General features: G+C 50.9%; 5 protein-coding genes across 5 annotated transcripts; 1 reads left to right on the top strand and 4 right to left on the bottom strand.

The window, feature by feature from the left end:
• Positions 1-960: 960 nt before the first annotated feature.
• UCRPA7_2127 (putative carbonic anhydrase protein) lies at positions 961-2,993 on the bottom strand (the record flags this gene model as incomplete). Its single annotated transcript, XM_007914702.1, has 3 exons — positions 961-1,364; positions 1,418-1,556; positions 2,127-2,993. The coding sequence occupies 3 exons, from the start codon at positions 2,991-2,993 to the stop codon at positions 961-963; spliced, it is 1,410 nt and encodes a 469-aa protein (XP_007912893.1).
• A 693-nt stretch (positions 2,994-3,686) lies between these two features.
• On the bottom strand, positions 3,687-5,148 carry UCRPA7_2126 (putative l-asparaginase protein; the record flags this gene model as incomplete). Its single annotated transcript, XM_007914701.1, has 7 exons — positions 3,687-3,849; positions 3,942-4,091; positions 4,149-4,197; positions 4,254-4,453; positions 4,535-4,707; positions 4,764-4,964; positions 5,113-5,148. 7 exons carry the CDS (start codon positions 5,146-5,148, stop codon positions 3,687-3,689), a joined length of 972 nt encoding a protein of 323 aa, XP_007912892.1.
• A 5,521-nt stretch (positions 5,149-10,669) lies between these two features.
• On the top strand, positions 10,670-13,717 carry UCRPA7_2125 (putative dna damage response protein; the record flags this gene model as incomplete). Its single annotated transcript, XM_007914700.1, has 7 exons — positions 10,670-10,703; positions 10,875-10,934; positions 10,989-11,071; positions 11,127-11,278; positions 11,336-12,132; positions 12,188-13,334; positions 13,648-13,717. The coding sequence occupies 7 exons, from the start codon at positions 10,670-10,672 to the stop codon at positions 13,715-13,717; spliced, it is 2,343 nt and encodes a 780-aa protein (XP_007912891.1).
• Positions 13,718-13,733: 16 nt separating this feature from the next.
• Positions 13,734-14,498, bottom strand: UCRPA7_2124 (putative cytochrome b5-like heme steroid binding domain-containing protein; the record flags this gene model as incomplete). Its single annotated transcript, XM_007914699.1, has 1 exon — positions 13,734-14,498. One exon carries the CDS (start codon positions 14,496-14,498, stop codon positions 13,734-13,736), a length of 765 nt encoding a protein of 254 aa, XP_007912890.1.
• A 1,233-nt stretch (positions 14,499-15,731) lies between these two features.
• On the bottom strand, positions 15,732-17,762 carry UCRPA7_2123 (hypothetical protein; the record flags this gene model as incomplete). Its single annotated transcript, XM_007914698.1, has 1 exon — positions 15,732-17,762. One exon carries the CDS (start codon positions 17,760-17,762, stop codon positions 15,732-15,734), a length of 2,031 nt encoding a protein of 676 aa, XP_007912889.1.
• Between the last annotated feature and the right edge of the window lie 610 nt (positions 17,763-18,372).

Genomic DNA, 18,372 nt, shown 5'->3' with positions numbered 1-18,372 from the left:
AGGCGTTTCGTGGACATCCGTGTCTTGCTTCAGCCAGACGGTTCGCTGCCCCCAGTCAGTGATGAACCGCTACCCTTGGATCAATTAGACTGGGCCATTGCCGGCACATCCTCGTCCGAGCTGCGCGACGATGGTCACGGAAACAGCGTACGCCACTCTCGCTGGGCGCACTGGGTCGATTCCCGCTTTCCGGATGCCGAAAGCGCCAATGATGAGGGCGACATGTTTCCCCAGCCGGACGGCCTGACGCTTGAAAAGGGAAGAATGGTCAATCCTGCCACCGGACTGGAGACTGACTATGAGGAGCTGTGGCGAGACGATGATCCAATATCGACAGAAGATAGCGGCACCGTTCGATGTACTGCCTTACAGCTCCATGATGATACTTCAGGCACTCGTGGTGTTGTTGTCCGATTAGGAAAGTTCTGCCAGGGAGTCATGCGCACAAAAGAGGCGTTCGTAGCAGAAAGGTGGGAATGGAGTGCCGAAAGCGGTTGGAAGAGATCTCTGAAGGTCGGCCATGGTAACCTACCTTGCTCGGCAGCGATCGATGCCGAGGGCAAGTTGACTTCAGGTCAAGAAGTTGGAGAAGGGGATCATGTCTGGAAAGTGATCGAATTGTATAAAGCTTGAATCAACACAAAGACAGGCTTGAGCAAAGAGGTATCTACCCAGCAAGCAGGCCATTGGTCCCCTCATGAGAAGAGAATGCAATAAGTATTCACTAATCTAAATCATGATATTAAACCCTTTAGACGAATCGTCTTCGGTCAAACAAAAACGATATCACCCCTCCCGAAAGCTATCAAACCGCTTGCTCCTCGTACCTACCTACCTCAAACAACAGAAGATTGACACAAAAAGATACTCAGCCAGTGCTTCCTTGCCATTCTCTCGCAATTCATAAAGACGATTCTTCTTAGTATCATGTCCCACAATCTAATCTCAAAGCCGTTCAAGCTAGACGATGCGATTGACCTTTCCGCTTTTCACATCATACACCCAGCCGCTGATTACCACTTCCTTAGGGATGGCCGGGTGGTTCTTCAAGTATTTGACATCGTCCTCAACAGCCTTGTCAGCATCTGGGAACGGCAAGAAATCTAGCGTCGATATCTCTGTAGCAGCAGAATCGCCAAGCCTCTCTGCCACAAGACCGTGAGCTTGCTCGTTCTTGAAAGTCGTCATACCGCAATCAGTATGCTTGACAAGCAAAATCTCTTTGGTATTGAGGAGTTGCTGTGAAATGATGACGGACCGAAGTCCGTCTTTGGCACTCGCACCCGCATTGCGGATGACATGTGCGTCCCCCAGTTCAATGCCAAAAGCGGCAGCTGGATCAATGCGTGCGTCCATGCAAGTTACTAGTAATCCATGAGCCCCAGTAAACAAGATGGATTGATGATAAATCACTCACAGACCAGATATTGCTTCGCAGGAGGTAAGGCTAGGTCGCCTTTGGTGAAATTGCTGGCATATTCAGCATTTCTGTGCGCAAGACCATCCGTCGCAGTTCCAGAGGTAGCCATGGCGAATAGTGTAGATATAATGGCTGTCTTTAGATTTAGATTCAGGGGAGACTACGCAAAATTTGGCGCTCCCGTTGGGTTCGGATCCTCTCATGTCTTTATATGGACTCATCCATTTCCATATCAGGACTATCTTGGCTCTTAAGACATCACTTTTTCAGCTCAATTCCGCCAGTAACGCATGGATCACGCAATACCTATTGCATCATGGTTACTTCTTTTGGGATGCTCTTGGACCAGAAGTTGCTAAGATAATCTCAGCCACCCCCGCCTATCAAGCATCCAATCAAGATGCAAATCGGTGAGACAACGAGAGCGTATCATTTCCTCTCAGGAAGACAATTTCTCGGTAATTTGTATTATACGATCGTGTGTACAAGGGTCCATTTACTGGTGTCTTTGAAGCTAAGGTTGCTGGTTTGGTGGACTATCTATAGGAATTGATATCCGATTGACGATGCATTTCCAGACCTAGTTACGTCTCAAAGATGATAAGAACACTGAACATCGCTTCACACATTTGCGATAGGTATATACTAGACTCCCAGTCGTGTATATTCTATAACCTATGAATAGGATGTCCATTTATATACTGACAGTGACGGCATATATGCCCTGACCCGCGCCAACATAAGCGATGTTTTTATCCTTATCAGTTCGTCCAAATGCGCACGACGTAGATCCAGTAACTGATGCAATAGCAGTTGGCTTTCCGACAGCGGGATCGACCTCAACCAGAGAGTTCTTGCCGTTTGTCGCGACGTAAATTTTCCCATTCGGTCCGAAGCAAAGATCATCTCCCATCAGGTTCGTCCACAATGTTGTTACAGCTCCTGTGGCCTTTGCAGACGAGTCGACAGAGACCTTGTGGAAACTGTTCTTGAAGATGTTGGTATACCATACCACGCCGTCCTTATACTTGATACCGTCGATCCCAAAGGGGATGCCTCCTGACGGGGCCATTGTAGGATCCGACAGAGCAACTGAGTAGTCACCAGTTGTGACGCTGAATTTGTATACGCTCCCTTTTCCGGCATCGGCAACCAGGACAGTCGTGTTATCATACACCGCTAGCCCATTCAAGTTGTTGGCCTCCTTAATCTCCTTGATAAGACTTGACTTTGGGGTTCCTCCAGTAAAGTCAACCTTGTAGATGGCCTTCCCTCCAATGACTGCGAAAACATCCGGAGTGACCTCGCCAATGCCACTTAAACCACTTGCACCCGTCACAACTACCGCGGTAGTCGAAGTCTTAGCAACGGGGTCTACGGAATATAAGTTCGCGCTGTTCATATTTGTCGCCAAGATCTGTCCATTCGAGCGCACCGCGACATTCTCAACCGACGCAAGTCTTACGACCTGTGTTCCAGCTGTCTGTCGGGACTCGATTGGGGCCGCAATGGTAAGACTTGGTAGAGAGAAAATGAAAGGCAAAGTGCCCATGAGAGACGATAAGGTGAACATCGTGACGGCGAACAAAACAGATACGCTCCTTGTGATGATGCTACACACAACACCAAGCAGATACTAGGGCAGAGTCGGTCTTGTTTTTTTGGGGAAGTAAACTTTCTCCGATGTTAGAAGTATAGATATACCGTTGTCAAACATCCACATCCCCGCGAACAACCAGCATTGTCCGAGGTGTCGCCATCACGGGTCAATCGGAGATATTGAGAGTGAAGATGGCTAAAAGCCCAAGGCCAGGACATTGCAGCATCCAGTGCGCTTCTGTAGAGCAATTTGGCTAATCTGCGCTGGGAAACGAGAGCTTGCCGGGACAAGAGCCTTGTATTAATTGTGCTCCTCTACATAGCCGAATCAAGTAACACCCGGGTATATACCTCCGTGAGTATATCGCCCCACCGAACAACTATAGTATATGTAGTTTCGGCATCTTTAATAGATTCCTATACCATCTTGTCGATTGGAGTCTGGAGCAAAAGTCACAAACCATGTTGCGTAGTTCAATGTTACAGTAGACGACGGTAGTTTGGTTGGCTGTCACAATCTCGAAAGACTTTTCCGCAGCTCTTAATTGTTATTATAGAAGTATCACTGCAGCTGCTTTTATTCTGTGTAGGCTTAGGCTCCTTGAGTCTCACAGACTTGCCTCGTGAACGTCTTTGCCCCGCGAATTTTCTACCCGCACATAGCTGCCTATGATGTGTAATAGAAGCCTTGGTTGATCTTAGGTGCATATATAGCATTCCTCAACGGATCTTCGAAAAGGTCTCTGGTCTGGTCAAGTGTGTATCCAGCGTTAATGGCGAGCTGAAGGACAATTCTTGCCTGCTCGGCGCCCAAGTAGGATGCATAGAATCTAGAACAAATCAGTACACCAGTGTTCATGATAGAGGTATATAATACATTGATCATCAAGCCCGTTATACGACTAAGGAAGAGGATACTTACACAGGGCCCGGGTAGATATCCGGCATACCACTACCAGTAACTGGTCGTGGAACTGAAACAGTCGGGATTCCTTTGCTGAAAAGATCTGTAGCGGCTGCTTTGGCGCTAGGGCTGAGTTGAGCAGCGCCAGGTCCGAGAATGACCAAGCCCCTGAGAAATCCGAATTAATTCACGATCAAATAGAACATAGTTTTCGTAAATACGTACTTTGCCCCGTTTGCAACAGCCGCATACATCAAAGATGCGTCAAAGCCCTCTGAATACGGTCAGTGCCTGGGCCAAATTAGGCTTGGCAGTCTGTGTAAAACTTACGGTGACCATAGAGAATAATCACGGAAGGTAGTTCCGTAGTATTCCTCACGTCGAAATAGGGGCGAGCAGTGGGATACGCCGGGTCGAAGAAGTAATACGGTTGTCCTCCAAGGAAAGCTCCCAAGTTCCCCTGCTCAAGAGCCTTAAACGTATCGGGAGTGTTCGCATTGGTCTTAGTCGAGTAAAAGATCGATGTGATCCTGAAGCAATTGTATGAGCAGTCGAGCACACAGGATCCACAGAATCAGGTGCAGATATGGTCACTCTTAAAGGGAGCTTACCTATCATTGAAAACAATCAGACCTCCACGGTCGCGGGAAGCCGGTGAGACAGCAGCAGCAACGGCTTGGAAGAAGTTCGAGCGACCGTCTGGAGACACATAGGTATCGGGCCGCATCGCACCCGTAGCAATGAAAGGCTTAGAGCAATTCAGAGTCAAGTCAACACCAAACGCCTTAATTCTTGTCAGTCTTTACTAGTCCATCTCACTGACTACAGATAGTCACTTACCGTTTCCTCAAGAGTGTTTGTGCCATGAAACATGATCGCACCAGCAATGTCAGATCCCTCAGAGCAGAGTTGACGGTTCGCATATTGGCTGATATTCAAAAAGAGCGACGAGTTTAGACCAGAGCTACCACCTGATGCTGGAAACTTGACAACAGCAAGTTGAGCCACACTCAGAACCTCCGAGACGTTTCCAATCAACTCCTGTGGAGTAGGGCCGACTCCGGAACCATATTTGATGTTGTCAAGACGGCTATAGTTCGACGCCGATAGAATAGTTCCCCCGGCGCTGTAAATTCTATACCAATATCAGCTCGTGGAAAGAAATTAGACCTGACTACGATGAACTTACACTACTTTTGGCAACGTGGAATCGGTTGATATCCATTCCAAGTCGGAGCCGCACTTGGCCTGGGCAACAAGTGCACTCAGAGGCAGTGCCAGGGCGATATGGGTGAAGAATCGAGGCAGCATATTGTCAACCAATTCTTACGGAAGTTACGGAAGGTGTGGTCGTGGTAGCGACAACACGCCATGGCTAAAAAGGGACATGGCCATTATATATAGTCAGGGCCACAGTGGAGTGCATTGAGCTGCCAGCCTCGTTTCAACGCTACTCGAGTGCTATCTCCATAGTCCCAATGACCGGAACAGGAATTCCATCGTGCAGTGCGGGCCATGTCTATTCGGTGAAGAGGCGATCACCGATTCCAACCCCGCATAAACGCACGACGACTGCAAAGGTGGTACTACAAGGCGCTCCACCGTTCCAATGTCTTATCTCTGGGCAACTCAGAAGGTGATGTCGTGCTATGCAGGCTACAACTAGACAATGAGCTGGCGCCCAGAGCTTTCCCTTCTCTGGGTCTCCAGTGTCTTGGCAGGACAATAGCTATTAGTGATGTTGAAGACGGCAACATCTTGTCTTATCACAGCTTGGCAGTTGTCTTATCAGTACCCATGCCGAAATGTCGGACTTGTCGCTTAGGAAAATTACCTACTTCAGTAAGTTCCCGGTCAGTTACGGATGCACTAGTGTTGGTTCGGTGGGAACTATATGGGCCGGCTCCTAAGCTCCTCTCGAGATCTAAGACGACGGTTTTTAGTAGACTGAAGGTAGCCTTGAATTCACCTAATTGAGTGCAAGCGAGAATTACGTACGACACAGCTCTTGCCCCATCTCATAGATCCAAACATGATTAAGTTGCTTAGAAGCTTGGCAACAGCACTTACATCATTCTTGCTTCCTGCTGAGTGAACTATCTAACTAGGCCGTACGATGTTGCGGTAATAGGAGCCGATCTATAGATGTGTCAAAGTACCTGCATTCGCTAGAACGGCAGAAGCACAGATAAAGATAAGAAGAAGCTTCCTCATGCTTGGCAGTCGGCTGAACAACTGATGCAGGCAACTGAAACCAGATCGGCCTTGACTGTCTTGACCCGACACGTTGGGACGCACGCTTGGCAAGCACATTGACATTGAGACAAATGATTGCCCAAGCCGCGGTACCCACTCCTGCCGGGGTTCTCGAGTATAAGCTGCCTCAATCATTTATACAAATACATTTTCATCTGTTGGTGAAGTCTTTCACTAGAGCAACTTGCATCTCTAGGGCGCCAGCCAACTCATTACGAAACTGTTCTCGTCTATGTTTATTACCGTTGATGAGCAGATGATTTCCAGTTGATTACCAGTCGATATCACTGGAAGCAAAGGCTGCTGTCGAGATTAAGACTACTAAAAGTATACAACTAGATCAACAATTACGGGCGTCTCTCTACTCAGATATGTTTGAAATTAAAGCCTTAAGAAAAGGAAAAGCTCTTGTATTGGTCGAAATTTAATATTAATTGGAACAGGTTCGAATATTTAATATAGAGAGTGTCTATTTGCGCTGTGCCGAATGTCTATTTGCGCTGTGTGTTTATATGTGGGGCCCCTAGACTCCACAACTGGACCCCTTCACCGCCTTCCCCCATCAAAACGCAAAAACGTTTATACCATCACAGCAATTCAAAGACTAGTCGTAGCAAAGTGAGCTATATATTAAATTAATCGTCTAAGCGAGTGCTTTCGATTGGTGTTAAATTCATAGCGATTAGATTTGGTTTAAGTGAGATACAACTGATTATATAAATACTGTCATATTTATAGTGGTTGATAGCACTGAAGGCTACTGTAGTTATAGTATATCTAGGGACCAAATGTACCACTATTTAGAATAATGGATCTAGAAAAGCATTTAGACGTCATATAAAGACGAATCCGGTACCAATCGATTCGTCTTGATTAAACAAATCGATTGGTACCGGTTTCGTCTGAATCGGTCTTCTAAATGGTATGTTTTTACTATGATATAGTATAGTAGGTTGGCGGGCCTACATGGCCTCTAGCCAACGAACAGAATAGGCCTGGAAAAGCGGCAGAAAACGTTATGTGACGGGTAGAATGATTGGACCAATGAGGGTGGCTGAAAATGCTTAGTGTGGCGCTAACGGCCTTAGCGTCACGCTAAGGAAATTTTTGGACCAATCATATCATACCAATACAAACATACAGCGCAAATAGACCTTTGGCACAGCGCAAATAGACACTCTCTTAATATATATATTGATCGAGGATCGAGTGAATATTGGAGTCCAAGTATAACAGACTTCCGATGATCCCCCGGAAATAGTATATTGAAATCGGCAACTCGTAATTTGATTATATAAAGAACAAAGAATGCGAACAGCTTCACCGCATCGTTGTGAAGCATCGTTACATGCGGAGCTCGGAAAGGGGCGCCACCAGTTGAGTCTGCTTGGTAGGAGGGAGCCGAGAACGGATGTGAATAAAGCGGGTCGTCTTACACACCACAAACAGTCATCGATCTAGTCACCACCAGAAATAATTGTTGTATCAAGAAGATGTCGAGCCCCTCACTTCAAAATATCTACTGAACGGAAACTCCAAAAGATGAATGATATTGAGCTTAATCGCCCTGTCCGAAACGGTGATCGTGACGGCCACGAGCTGTTGAACGAAACGCCCCGGTTCTCTCTAGCCCGCGCCGATGGCGGCAAAGATGCATGGCTTGTTCTAGCTGGGTGCTTCATTCTGGAAGCTCTTGTCTGGGGTAAGTGACAGACAATTAATCATCATTACTTCTCGCTATCTGCCTGATGGTGACAACCTGAAGACTTTGCCGCATGTCATCACTTCGGACATGTCTAAGTCTCCGCTGTTCTCAATCCAACAGGTGTGACGCTATAGAAATGTGATTCGGCCTGTTTTAATCTTGATACATGGTGGATTTTCCGAATGGAGACTTACGTTCGACAGGATTTCCTTTTGCATTCGGTGTCTTCCAAGAATACTATTCGACTCATGAGCCCTTTTCTCGTGATGTCTCTGGCATCGCCGCCGTGGGTACTACATCTTCGGTCAGTATATGTGGATTGATGCTTTTTGCTTCCTATATATTAACATACAGTCATAAGGGTATCATGTACTTTGCCGCACCTGTCGTTTACTTTTTGCTTCGCAAGTTTCCGCAACACCGGAAGACTTGTAGTATAGTTGGATTTGTTATCGAGCTATCCGGTCTGATAGGAGCATCCTTTGCAACGACAGTGCCACAACTCCTCGGCACGCAAGGCATTCTTTACGCTATTGGTGGGTCGTTGCATTATTTTCCTGCATTTCTGTATCTGGATGAGTGGTTTGTTCAGCGCAAAGGCATAGCTTATGGGGTGGTTTGGGCCGGTACTGGCGTTGGCGGCGTTGCTATTCCACTGACAATGCAATGGGTGCTGAGCACCTGGGGATTTCGAACGGCTCTGAGAACTTGGGCAGTTATCTGTGTGATTCTGACGACACCGGCACTGATGCTCATGAAGGGTCGTTTGCCTTACCAACACGCAGACATGGGTCCGCAAAAGGTGGAGCTGAGGTTCCTAAAGAGCCCAGCATTTTGGATGTTACAGCTTGGGAATGTCATACAGGGCCTAGGTCATTTCTTGCCCAGCTTGTATATGCCATGTAAGCCACGATGGATAAGCTTCCGTCACTTCATTCAAAATTGCGGAATTGAGCTGATGATTTTAACCTGCAGCGTTCGCCACAGCTCAAGGCTGGTCGAGAATATCAGGCACAATCGCAGTGTCCCTTCTGAACGCGGCGAGTGTGATAGGAGTTACGTTCACCGGCTGGATGATAGATCGATTCCACGTAACGACTGCGATTAATGTCTGTGCAGTCGGAACCGTGTTGGCTGTTTTTCTCTTCTGGAGTTTTGCAGTCTATCGACCTATGCTCTACATTTTTGCTTTTCTCTATGGTATGACAGCCGGCGGATTCGCGGCAACATGGTCAGGCTGCACGAATCCGATAAGACGGGCTTATCCAGCTGTAGAAACAGGTATGATCATTGCGGTGTTCTCAGCGGGCAAAGGCATCGGCGCAGTCATTTCCGGACCTTTGAGTGGTATCTTGATCCGGTCTGACACTTGGAAGAGCCACGCTGGCTACGCATATGGTAGCGGATATGGTTACTTGATAGTATTCTCCGGTATTACAGCTTCTTTTGCTAGCATTGGCTGGTTTGGAAAGAAATGCGGAATCGTATAGTGCCCGTGGCATCAATGCTACGTTGTGGAGGAAGTATAATTAATCTGTTATGGAATTGGGATGGAGAACATACAGTTGAAGTTGATGGTCTGAAGGAGGGCTTTGACGAAAGTTCTGATAGCTGTGAGTTGTACAACAAGTCGGGTAATATGTCTCCCCGCACCCTCTTTACGCCACATCTGTCTCGGTATCTCGGAGGCATGGGCCGTTTCCCTCAAAGAATGAACTTAGTATTCTAGGTAGAAGAGTATTCACATGACTCATTCAAGTACAACCCCTCAGCAGTTGATTGTATCGTTGATTTGATGGAGTCTGCACCAGAGAAGGTTCTATCCGCCGAGGAGCTATTTGATGATGTCGGGCCAGCCTACGGAATCGCTTTTAAAGGCATCCCTGAGCAGGAAGCGTCCCTGCAGTGGCTGCTCTCGCGACTCGAATCCAGTAGTGTTAAGCCTGCCAAAATCGTCGATATCGGCTGCGGTACAGGAAAACCTGTCTGCTCAACATTGGCTGCCGCCGGGCATGATGTTCTCGGTATTGACGTAGCTTCGGCCATGATACAAGCAGCTCGAGAAGGAGTTCCAGACGCGGCGTTTGAGCAGAAGGACATCCGGTCTTTCGATCCACCTGGGGATTCATACGATGTTGCCACCGTCTACTTCAGCATGATTGCTAGTGTCACACAGGAGGATATCAAGGGGTTCATTTCCAAAATCTTCCGGTTTCTCAAGCCTGGCGGACTATTTGTATTTGCGACGGTGCCAATTTCGGCCGAAAGTATGCAGTTACGATGGATGGGTCGCCCGGTGGTAGTCTCTAGTTTGAGCCCGGAAGAAGCTGTCGATACGATCAAGATGGCAGGTTTCCGAGTCGAGCATGATGCGGTCACAAAGTTCACGCCAAAAGGGGCAGAAGCTGGACTGTGCGACCCTGATGATGTTTGGGAAGAGCCGCACCTGTTCGTGTATGCTAGCAAAACAGATGATGCACCTTGAATCTATAATCAAGTCCTCAAGAAGAGTGTTATGTTGACGGACTCGGACCGATGTTGATCCTTACCTAGGTAGATAATTTGCCTTTATCAGATCGGATCTCTGTGTAAATGGCGATTGATTAGATGCCTGTCTCGTGACAACGCGAGAAGGAGCTCCACTAAAATTTGGGGAAGTCGCGACTCCCCGGCTCGTCTGCCTGGCGCATCATACTCCGACTCGACCCAAACCCAGCTCTCTAAAACTCCCCGCAAGCGTCGCAAGAGCTTCCGCCCCAATTGCGTCCCGGCAATCAGCTCAAGCATGCCTCTTGAGAGCTGCTTCTCACCGGTCGGCAGTGTGTTTGTTCCTTGACGCCCAATATCCGCTCCTCGATCTGGTCATCCGATTCTGATTCCGCAAAAGGCGGGGCATCACCATGTGGCTCTTCGAGAGTGACGGCGATGTCTTTGGAGGCAAGCTTAGCTACATTGGCTGAAGAGCCATATGCTGATTGTGTGCGATCCAGGGAAGCGTCTATGGCTGCGGCCGGGCAAGAAATACCTCTTTGGAAGAACCGCTTCAGAGCGTAAGAACCCATGCTTGTTCCCTATGTTTTCACTGCTTAGCTGACTCGATATAGCTGGCCAGCATGCCATCTCTCACAAGACTATCTCCAGGAAGCATTTAGTAATCCAAGTCGACCGTGTCACCGAAGGCGATGGGGTACATCTACCCACCGAAACCGCCCTCGATAACACCCTGCTGACTGCCTGCCCAGATGAACCTTCGTAAACGAACCACAGCCACAATCGAGGATCTGGGAGCTAAGATGGGAACTCTTGTGAATGGGGTTCAGATCCGAGGGCAAAGGCACGTCCTCGTTCATGATACAAATGAGATCAAACTCGGGAGCTATAACCAGCTTTTCCGGTGAGAATGCATAGACAGACATCCGGCGTTAGAGCACACTGCTAAATGAAAGTGAAGCATCTTTTGGAGGCCCATTGTCTTCAGCTTTTCCTTCACTGCCAAAGAATTGCGCGCTGATCCATGGGCAAAGCTGCGCCAGGATCTTGAGCAGCTCGACATCAAGTACACGGCCGATTACGATATGGAACTGACGACATACGTCGTCGCGAAGAAACGAAATACCTCCAAAGGACTTCGGGCTTTGATAAATGGCAAGCATATTGTTACGGAACAGTTCATTGATGCCATCGTTGGGGCGGCTACTTCGGCCTCCGATGCAGATGGGCTGGAGACAAGCCGTCTCGAGAGAGACTTGGACGGCAGCTGGCCTGACCCTCTCCAATACCTGCCACCTCGCGGCGAGGAACCCTCCGATAAGCCGGTTGGGGCTTACGCGCCTGATGAGCGGAGGAGGGAGATCTTCGATGGCTATACTTTTGTGTTTTATGAGAAGAAGCAGTACGAGAACTTGTTCGCGGCCATTACGAACGGCAAGGGCAAGGCTCTCTTCAAGTCTGCGACTCCTAATGAGACGAACATAGATGATTTCATTCGTTATGTCAAGGGAGTAGCCGGAGAAAAGGGGCTGGGAGAGTTCGAGGACGGCAGTGAAGGAAAAGGCGTGGTTGTCGTCCGGTACATGCCTGCTAAAGAGGGTCCAGAGTCCGCGTGGTTCAAGGATTTCTATACGGCTGTTGCGCTACGCTTAGACCATCGTCCTATCGAGCAGAGTGAATTCCTTGACGCAATCCTTGCGATTGACCCAGCAAGGCTTCGCCGTCCCCTCGAGGTCGAGCAGACTCAACCGGAAAATGGTGCGTCTATTATTTCCCATAATCTAAATTGTTACTGAGCTAATGTACGGAACAGCAGCTGTTGGGAATGGCTCAAATGTCAATGAGCCACGACCTATGGATATTGATGTAGTCCCTGAGGTGGAGAATGCTATTGAGGAAACTCCTCTGCAGCCAAGAGCACGCCGAGGTCGCAAAGCTATTGCAAGCCGTTTTAAGGGATTTGATGTCGATCTGGATGTTGACTCGGGTGCTTCAGGTCCTGCTGATGACCCGCAGAGTAACGATCCGGCTGGATCGTTGGAGGAAACTCATAACACACAACGATCACAACGCAAGCGCCCGGCAGCTGCTATCAACCAAAACGGAGATGATCTCATGGAAGATCTTGCGCCGACAGCAGCCGCAGTAAAGCGACGGCGCATTGCACAAGGCGTAGAACCTGTGCCAGCTCGCGAACCTACACCTCCATCAGAGCCTGAGGACAACATTCCGGAGTCCCCCCAAAACGAGCCGAGCAAATCACAGAAGGGGAAAGGCAAGCAGAAGAAGACCACCGAAATTGACAATTTGTTTGACCTGGCGCGACAACGCCGTGAGGAAGCTGAAGCTCGTGCGAAGGAGGAGAGAGCGCGGTTAGCTGCAGTGCCCGAAGACGGCATTGATTACGAGGAGATCCGACGGCTCGCGATCGTGGAGGAGTGCGAAGTACGCCAGCCACAGACCACTCGCACTCGAGATCAGGACATTGCCGACGGCCGTTGGGATCCTCGATGGAACGGTCGTAAGAACTTTAAGAAGTTCAGAAAGCAGGGTGATCCCCAGGGACGACAGGTTGCGAAAGTGATTGTGAGTCTTGAACCAGTAAAGGCCAAGGAGTACGGTATCGGTGACGACTATTGGCTTGAGGACACGGGCAGTCAGAAGAGAAAGAACAAGGAGAAGGAGAGAGAGTCCCAGAGCAGACCTTCGACGGCTGGAGAGACGATAGCTAAAGGAAAAGAGCCAACCGGCTCCAGGCGGACGCCACAAGTCATTGGGAGTGACAGCGAGGAAGACGACGTACGAGCTGAAGATCATGAAGATCAGGTCATGGAGGTCGAGCCGGAACTACCCCGAACCCGTGTTGGGAAAGCCGCGCAAAAGGGGAAGACACGGCAGGCTCAAACCCAGAGCCAAAGCCAGGCAGCCCCAGCTCAAACCCAGACACAACGCTCCCAGCGGTTAGGTAAACGAGCAGCTGCCGAGCCAGCGACGAATGAAACAACGGCGAAGAAACCAAGAGTGACACGTGCAACTCGGGCTACCGCGGACAGTGACGACAGTGATGATGAGCTTAAGTTTCGCTTTGGGAGGCGTAGATAATGAACGGTATATATCATCAAGAGCAAGCGCACTTGCGTTGTGGAACAAGTTGGTTTGTCTATGGGGTATCTTTCTATCTTTGCTGAGGCAGCCCATTTGCTGTTTCCGAGTATATAATGTATACCAACCATGCATGAAGCGTCTTAGACAAGTACTAACTATAGCAAAAAGCATTGATGCAACCACGCCGTCCATGATCCGTAACCGTAAATATGAGTACTCTGCCCCCGTTCCCGTCTAAAGGACCAGCTGAAGCCTCAGTCCATCTCCTCCATCTTGCTCTCCTTCTCGTCCTCGTCCACCAGAATCCCCACCAAGCACGCACTGAGCATCGTCTCGTAGTTGACCCACGGGTGTATCTCGCCAAACAGGCGCGTGCCGTCCCGCCCCGCGCCGCGCAGCAGCTCGGGCTCGCCGCCCGGGTGGAAGGGCAGGTACGGCGTGATGTTGTAGACGCGGCCCCCGAGGGCGGACCACGCGTCCTTGCCGCGGCGGCCCGTCTGCCGGCGCAGCATGCTGGGCGTAACGCGCAGATACGGCGATGCCGGGGGCAGCCCGCGCAGGTCGGACGTCGGCGAAGATGACAGCCGCGCCCAGTCGAGGGGGCTGTGACCCGGCGTGAGCGTCACCTGCTTGGAAGGCTTCTTGGGCTTGGTGTTGTGTGTGGGTGGGGGCGCGAGAGACGACGCCGAAGGAGGCGGGAGGAGAGAGGATGAGCCGCCGGCTGGTCCTCTGTTTGGGATAGGCGCATTCCGTGCAGCTGGGCCGGAGTTGCGCATGGGAGCGAGGGTAGGGAGTCGTGGTGGTGGAGGACCCATCAGCCCGTTGGCGGGCGCGGATGGTGGTTTGGATGTGACGGAGGGAGTCGGCTCCAAATCGGAAAGCGAGAAGGCCGGCACCGCATCGTTGAGCCTGGTCGCTGACGCCTTGGGCGTTGTCTGATCTGCCTCGACAGGCTCTTCCACTCCTATCTGCGGTGCTGCGCTGGGGCGCTTCACGATCGGTATCGGCGGAGGTGGCATCGTCGCTCGGTCGCGATCAGCTTTCGTAGGCTCACCATTCTGCTGCTTGCGATCGCTGGCTGATGCAGGTTTCGAGTCATCGGGCGGCGTAAGGAGTGACGGTGTCTGTGGTGGCCCTATTCGTCCCTGTCGCAGGTTGGCAAAGAAGCCCGGAAGCCAGGCTGGCGGTCGGAAGCAGAAGAAGATGACGGATGCGACAAGCAACGAGACCCCGATGAGCGCCATCCTGAGAAAGCTACCGAGGCGAGGGAAGCTAGCGCACAGTGAATGCTACTGATGCATGAAAGTTGAACAATCCTCCCGGGCTACTGGAGGTCTATGATTTTCGTCACTCGGTCTCTTCCATGCCGAGAGACTCCGTTCTATAATGTCTTGGATTTCGCCGTTGATGAAGGTTCGAGATTGTGGAGGGCCAGGAATTTCGTACGTGGGGTTCAGCAGGTCTCGGGGCACTAACGACCGCCTGGGCCGGCGGTAGCGGGGAGCCTTGCATGACCCCTGGCCCGTCAGGGGTCGACAGAAATAGCACGCCTGTCATTGGGCCAAGGGGAATGCTGCGACTGACCCATGATCTCTGAATATCTACTTCACGTCCGGCCTTCTTTAGGAACTAAAGTGGAATAATCAAAGCTCACAATTATAATGCTCATTTGTGTGTATCTTGCTGTGTATATAATTTACACATCCTGGTCCTTCTACACCCTAAAAGCCGCATGCTATAAACGAGCCGCGGCCGATGTGCAGAGGAAACGATGCATAAATACATCTTTGGAGATCGATCTCCTAGGTCGAAAGACATGGCTTTGACTACAGTAGGAGGGCCTCGAAGTCTCTCAATGCTCAGGATGACGAGGAGCAGTTTCTCCGTGCTGCTGGTTCTTTCCAGCCGCCACGTTCCGCTTCCTCGGATATGCTTTGGGGTATCTGTCTGTAATCATACAATAATGGGTGTTGACAAAGGGAATGCTTGGTATAAAAGTCGGGTTGACTGCAATATGCAAATGCTGAGTTCCTGGTTCCGATTCCACGGAACATATAACGCCACCGATTCACCGCCCATTTAACCTAGGGATTGCCGACCGCGGCTGATGAGATGTTCGGTTGAATACCCAAAACTTGAAAGGAAATGTTGACTGATGTGTCGTGAGTGGTGATGTCTGCGGGCCCCGTGTGTGGCTTCCTGGCCACAGATTAAATCGCCCATTTGTCTTCTCGCCGAAATTGTCTCCTCTTTCAAACGCCATCTCGAGGTAGCTCAATACCGCTATCCCGATCCTGTGGGTCCTTGCTCCAAACAGCCAAGTTTCCTCCAGCCGAAGGCTCGTCCAGTTGTATCCGCTGAGTGTCGTCATCGTCGGTACGGCTGGCTTCATCTTCAAAAGGAGCGTCGCTATCTGCAGAAGATCCATCATCTTCGTCAGGGGGTGCCAATACTCGGCCGCCTATCTCGACCTCGCTAACTCTTACTTGATACTCAAGAGCTCGCTTGCCGTCCTTGATCAACTCTTCCGTGAGCCCAAGGCACCTCTTCAAGCTCTGGTTAATCTTCTGGCTGTCTATCAAGAGTTCTTGGTGTTTGGAGAGATCAAGCTGCAATCTCTTCTCGTCACGCTTTCTGTGACGCGCATCTCTCGCCGCAACTGCATTCGGGCTAAGCTGCGCCGACCCGGAGTCTGATCCTTCTGAATCGGTCTCGTCCAGTTCATCATCCTCTGGCTCTGATTCTTCCTCACTAAGATCTGAGAGGTCTAGACTGTCCATGACAAGGGGGACCTCCCCGATAGTAGAATCAGATGGAATGCGACTGCGAACAGAGCCTACGGAGTTGAGTGATAGGCGGCCGGATCGTGAAAGCCTGCGGTAGCGCCTCAGCTCTGCGGTCTGCTTCCTCAGTTGCCTCTCCAACGTTCTATTGATGGCTTCAAGTGATGCATTCGTAATTTCAAGATCCTGTACCTTCCTCTCTCGCCTTGCATTAGCAACCAGCTCATTCAAAGGGTCACTACCATGCGTTGACTTCGTAGGACTGGCAAGCGTATCAGGCGACCCATCATCATGCTCAGCAAAGTCTTCGGCGGCCTGAAGAATGGAAGCCATGGTCAAGGCCGGGTTGGCGAGCACTGATGGTGATGAGATGTCGGATGAGCTATTTGAGGGAATTCGCATCCCGGCCAAAGGCTCGACTGTGTTGATACTGCCAGCCCGTGAATGACCACCAACCCGGGAGGGTGTTTCCACGCTCATTCGTCTGAGCGCTGGATTTGCCGGGGCCAGCTGAGGCGCAGAGGACATGGCTGTTCTGCTGCCACCCACTAGAGAAGGAGTTGATGATTTGGTGGTGGGATATGATGGCATTTTCACTGGCGAAGCAGGCCGTTGCATCATGGAAGCTGGAGATTGCGTCCCAGGTCCTAGACGACCATTGCTCAGCCTAGACCCTGACGACGCCACGGAGCCTGGGCCTGAGGCCTTGATGGTGGGTTGTAGATCGGGCGGGCCATTCGCATAGACAAACTTGCTCGCGAAAGCGTCTGGCACGGGAGTGCCGAGGGTAGGTGTGTATACCGAGGGAGCAGGGGGTGCCCTGTTGCTGGGAAGGTTCTCTCCATTTGCGTAGAAGAAGGTGGGTGTCTTTGTCTGCGCGACCGGGTTTTTGGGCAGGGCAGCTTGCTGAGAAGACTTGGCGTCGCTCGCATAGAAGAATTTGGAGTCTGCCGAGCTCTGCTGCTCCTGTCTCCAGTCCGACGGGGGCGGGCTGAACGTAACGGCCGGGCGCCGCAGTGCATCGCCATCTCCGCCGGCACCAGATATGCCCAGGCCAGGCCGTGTGTCCCACGAGTCCGATTTGCTCAAGTTTGGCGTACCAGTTGGGGTGCTGTTGGCGCTGTCGACTCGGGTCTGTCTGGAGCCAGATCGGGGCGTCACATTGCTGTTCAGAAAGGTGGACACTGGCGTGGCGAAGTCGTCGCGCTGAGAGGTGCTGTTGTTGTTGTTGGGGGTTGTTGCTGTCGCTATCGTGGGGCCATTGCTGAGGGCGGACTCGGGGCGCGGCGCTCGTCTTGGAAGCGGTGTGGCGACGGTGACGGTCTGCCTGGATGCCACCTTGGGAGTGAGAGGAGCGCGGGCGGCGAGGCCCTTGGCCAAGGTGGGCATCTGGGGCGTCTGGCGTGAGGATGCATGATTGTTGTTGTTGTTCTTGTCGACAGGCATTCTGCCGACGGAGCTGCTGTCTTTTGTGTTCCGTGGGGCAGCTAGATTTCGCATTGTGGATGTTCGCTGGACGGTGACATTGTGGTCCCGCGTGCTGAGGGGAATGCGCTGGGCGAATGGTCGTGAATGTGGTTGTGGTGATGATGTCGTTTGGTCGTAGTCGCGAGAGGAGACGGGCGCGGTGGTCCGATTGACGGCGGCGATGGTGGTGGTGCGCGTGGTGCGTGTGAATGTCAATGACTGCTTCTTCCTGAGCAGGCTGCTACTACCAGCAGACGTGATAGAGCCCGCATTGAACGCGTTTCTGTCTGGTTTTGGCAGCCGTCCCTTGGTCAAAGCGACATCTCGCGATGTGACAAGCGAGGAGGAGGAGGAGGAAGTCGAGACGGTGCTGGAGGTTGAATCCTGCTGGTGCAGATTGCTGGAATTCAAGGTCGAGGCCGAGTTCGAGGTGGAGCGCATTTTGGCAGACTTCCGTTTCTGCCGCTAACACCACTGACACTGACACCACTGACACCACTGGAAGCCGCCGCTCATTGGAGTGCCGGGAAAACTGTCAACTTTTACTTCCTAGCGGCAGAATGGAATGTACCTTGGCACCCAAATTCTGCCGAAACGGTACCTTCGCCAAGGTCATCTAAATGACTCGAGCTTCCCCTCCCCT

This window comes from Phaeoacremonium minimum, assembly GCF_000392275.1.
Source record: "Phaeoacremonium minimum UCRPA7 unplaced genomic scaffold PA7_03_scaffold_149, whole genome shotgun sequence".
In the NCBI taxonomy this organism is placed as follows: domain Eukaryota; kingdom Fungi; phylum Ascomycota; class Sordariomycetes; order Togniniales; family Togniniaceae; genus Phaeoacremonium; species Phaeoacremonium minimum.
The sequence above is the reverse complement of the archived record's forward strand: the minus strand, read 5'-3'. Positions and strand labels throughout refer to the sequence as shown.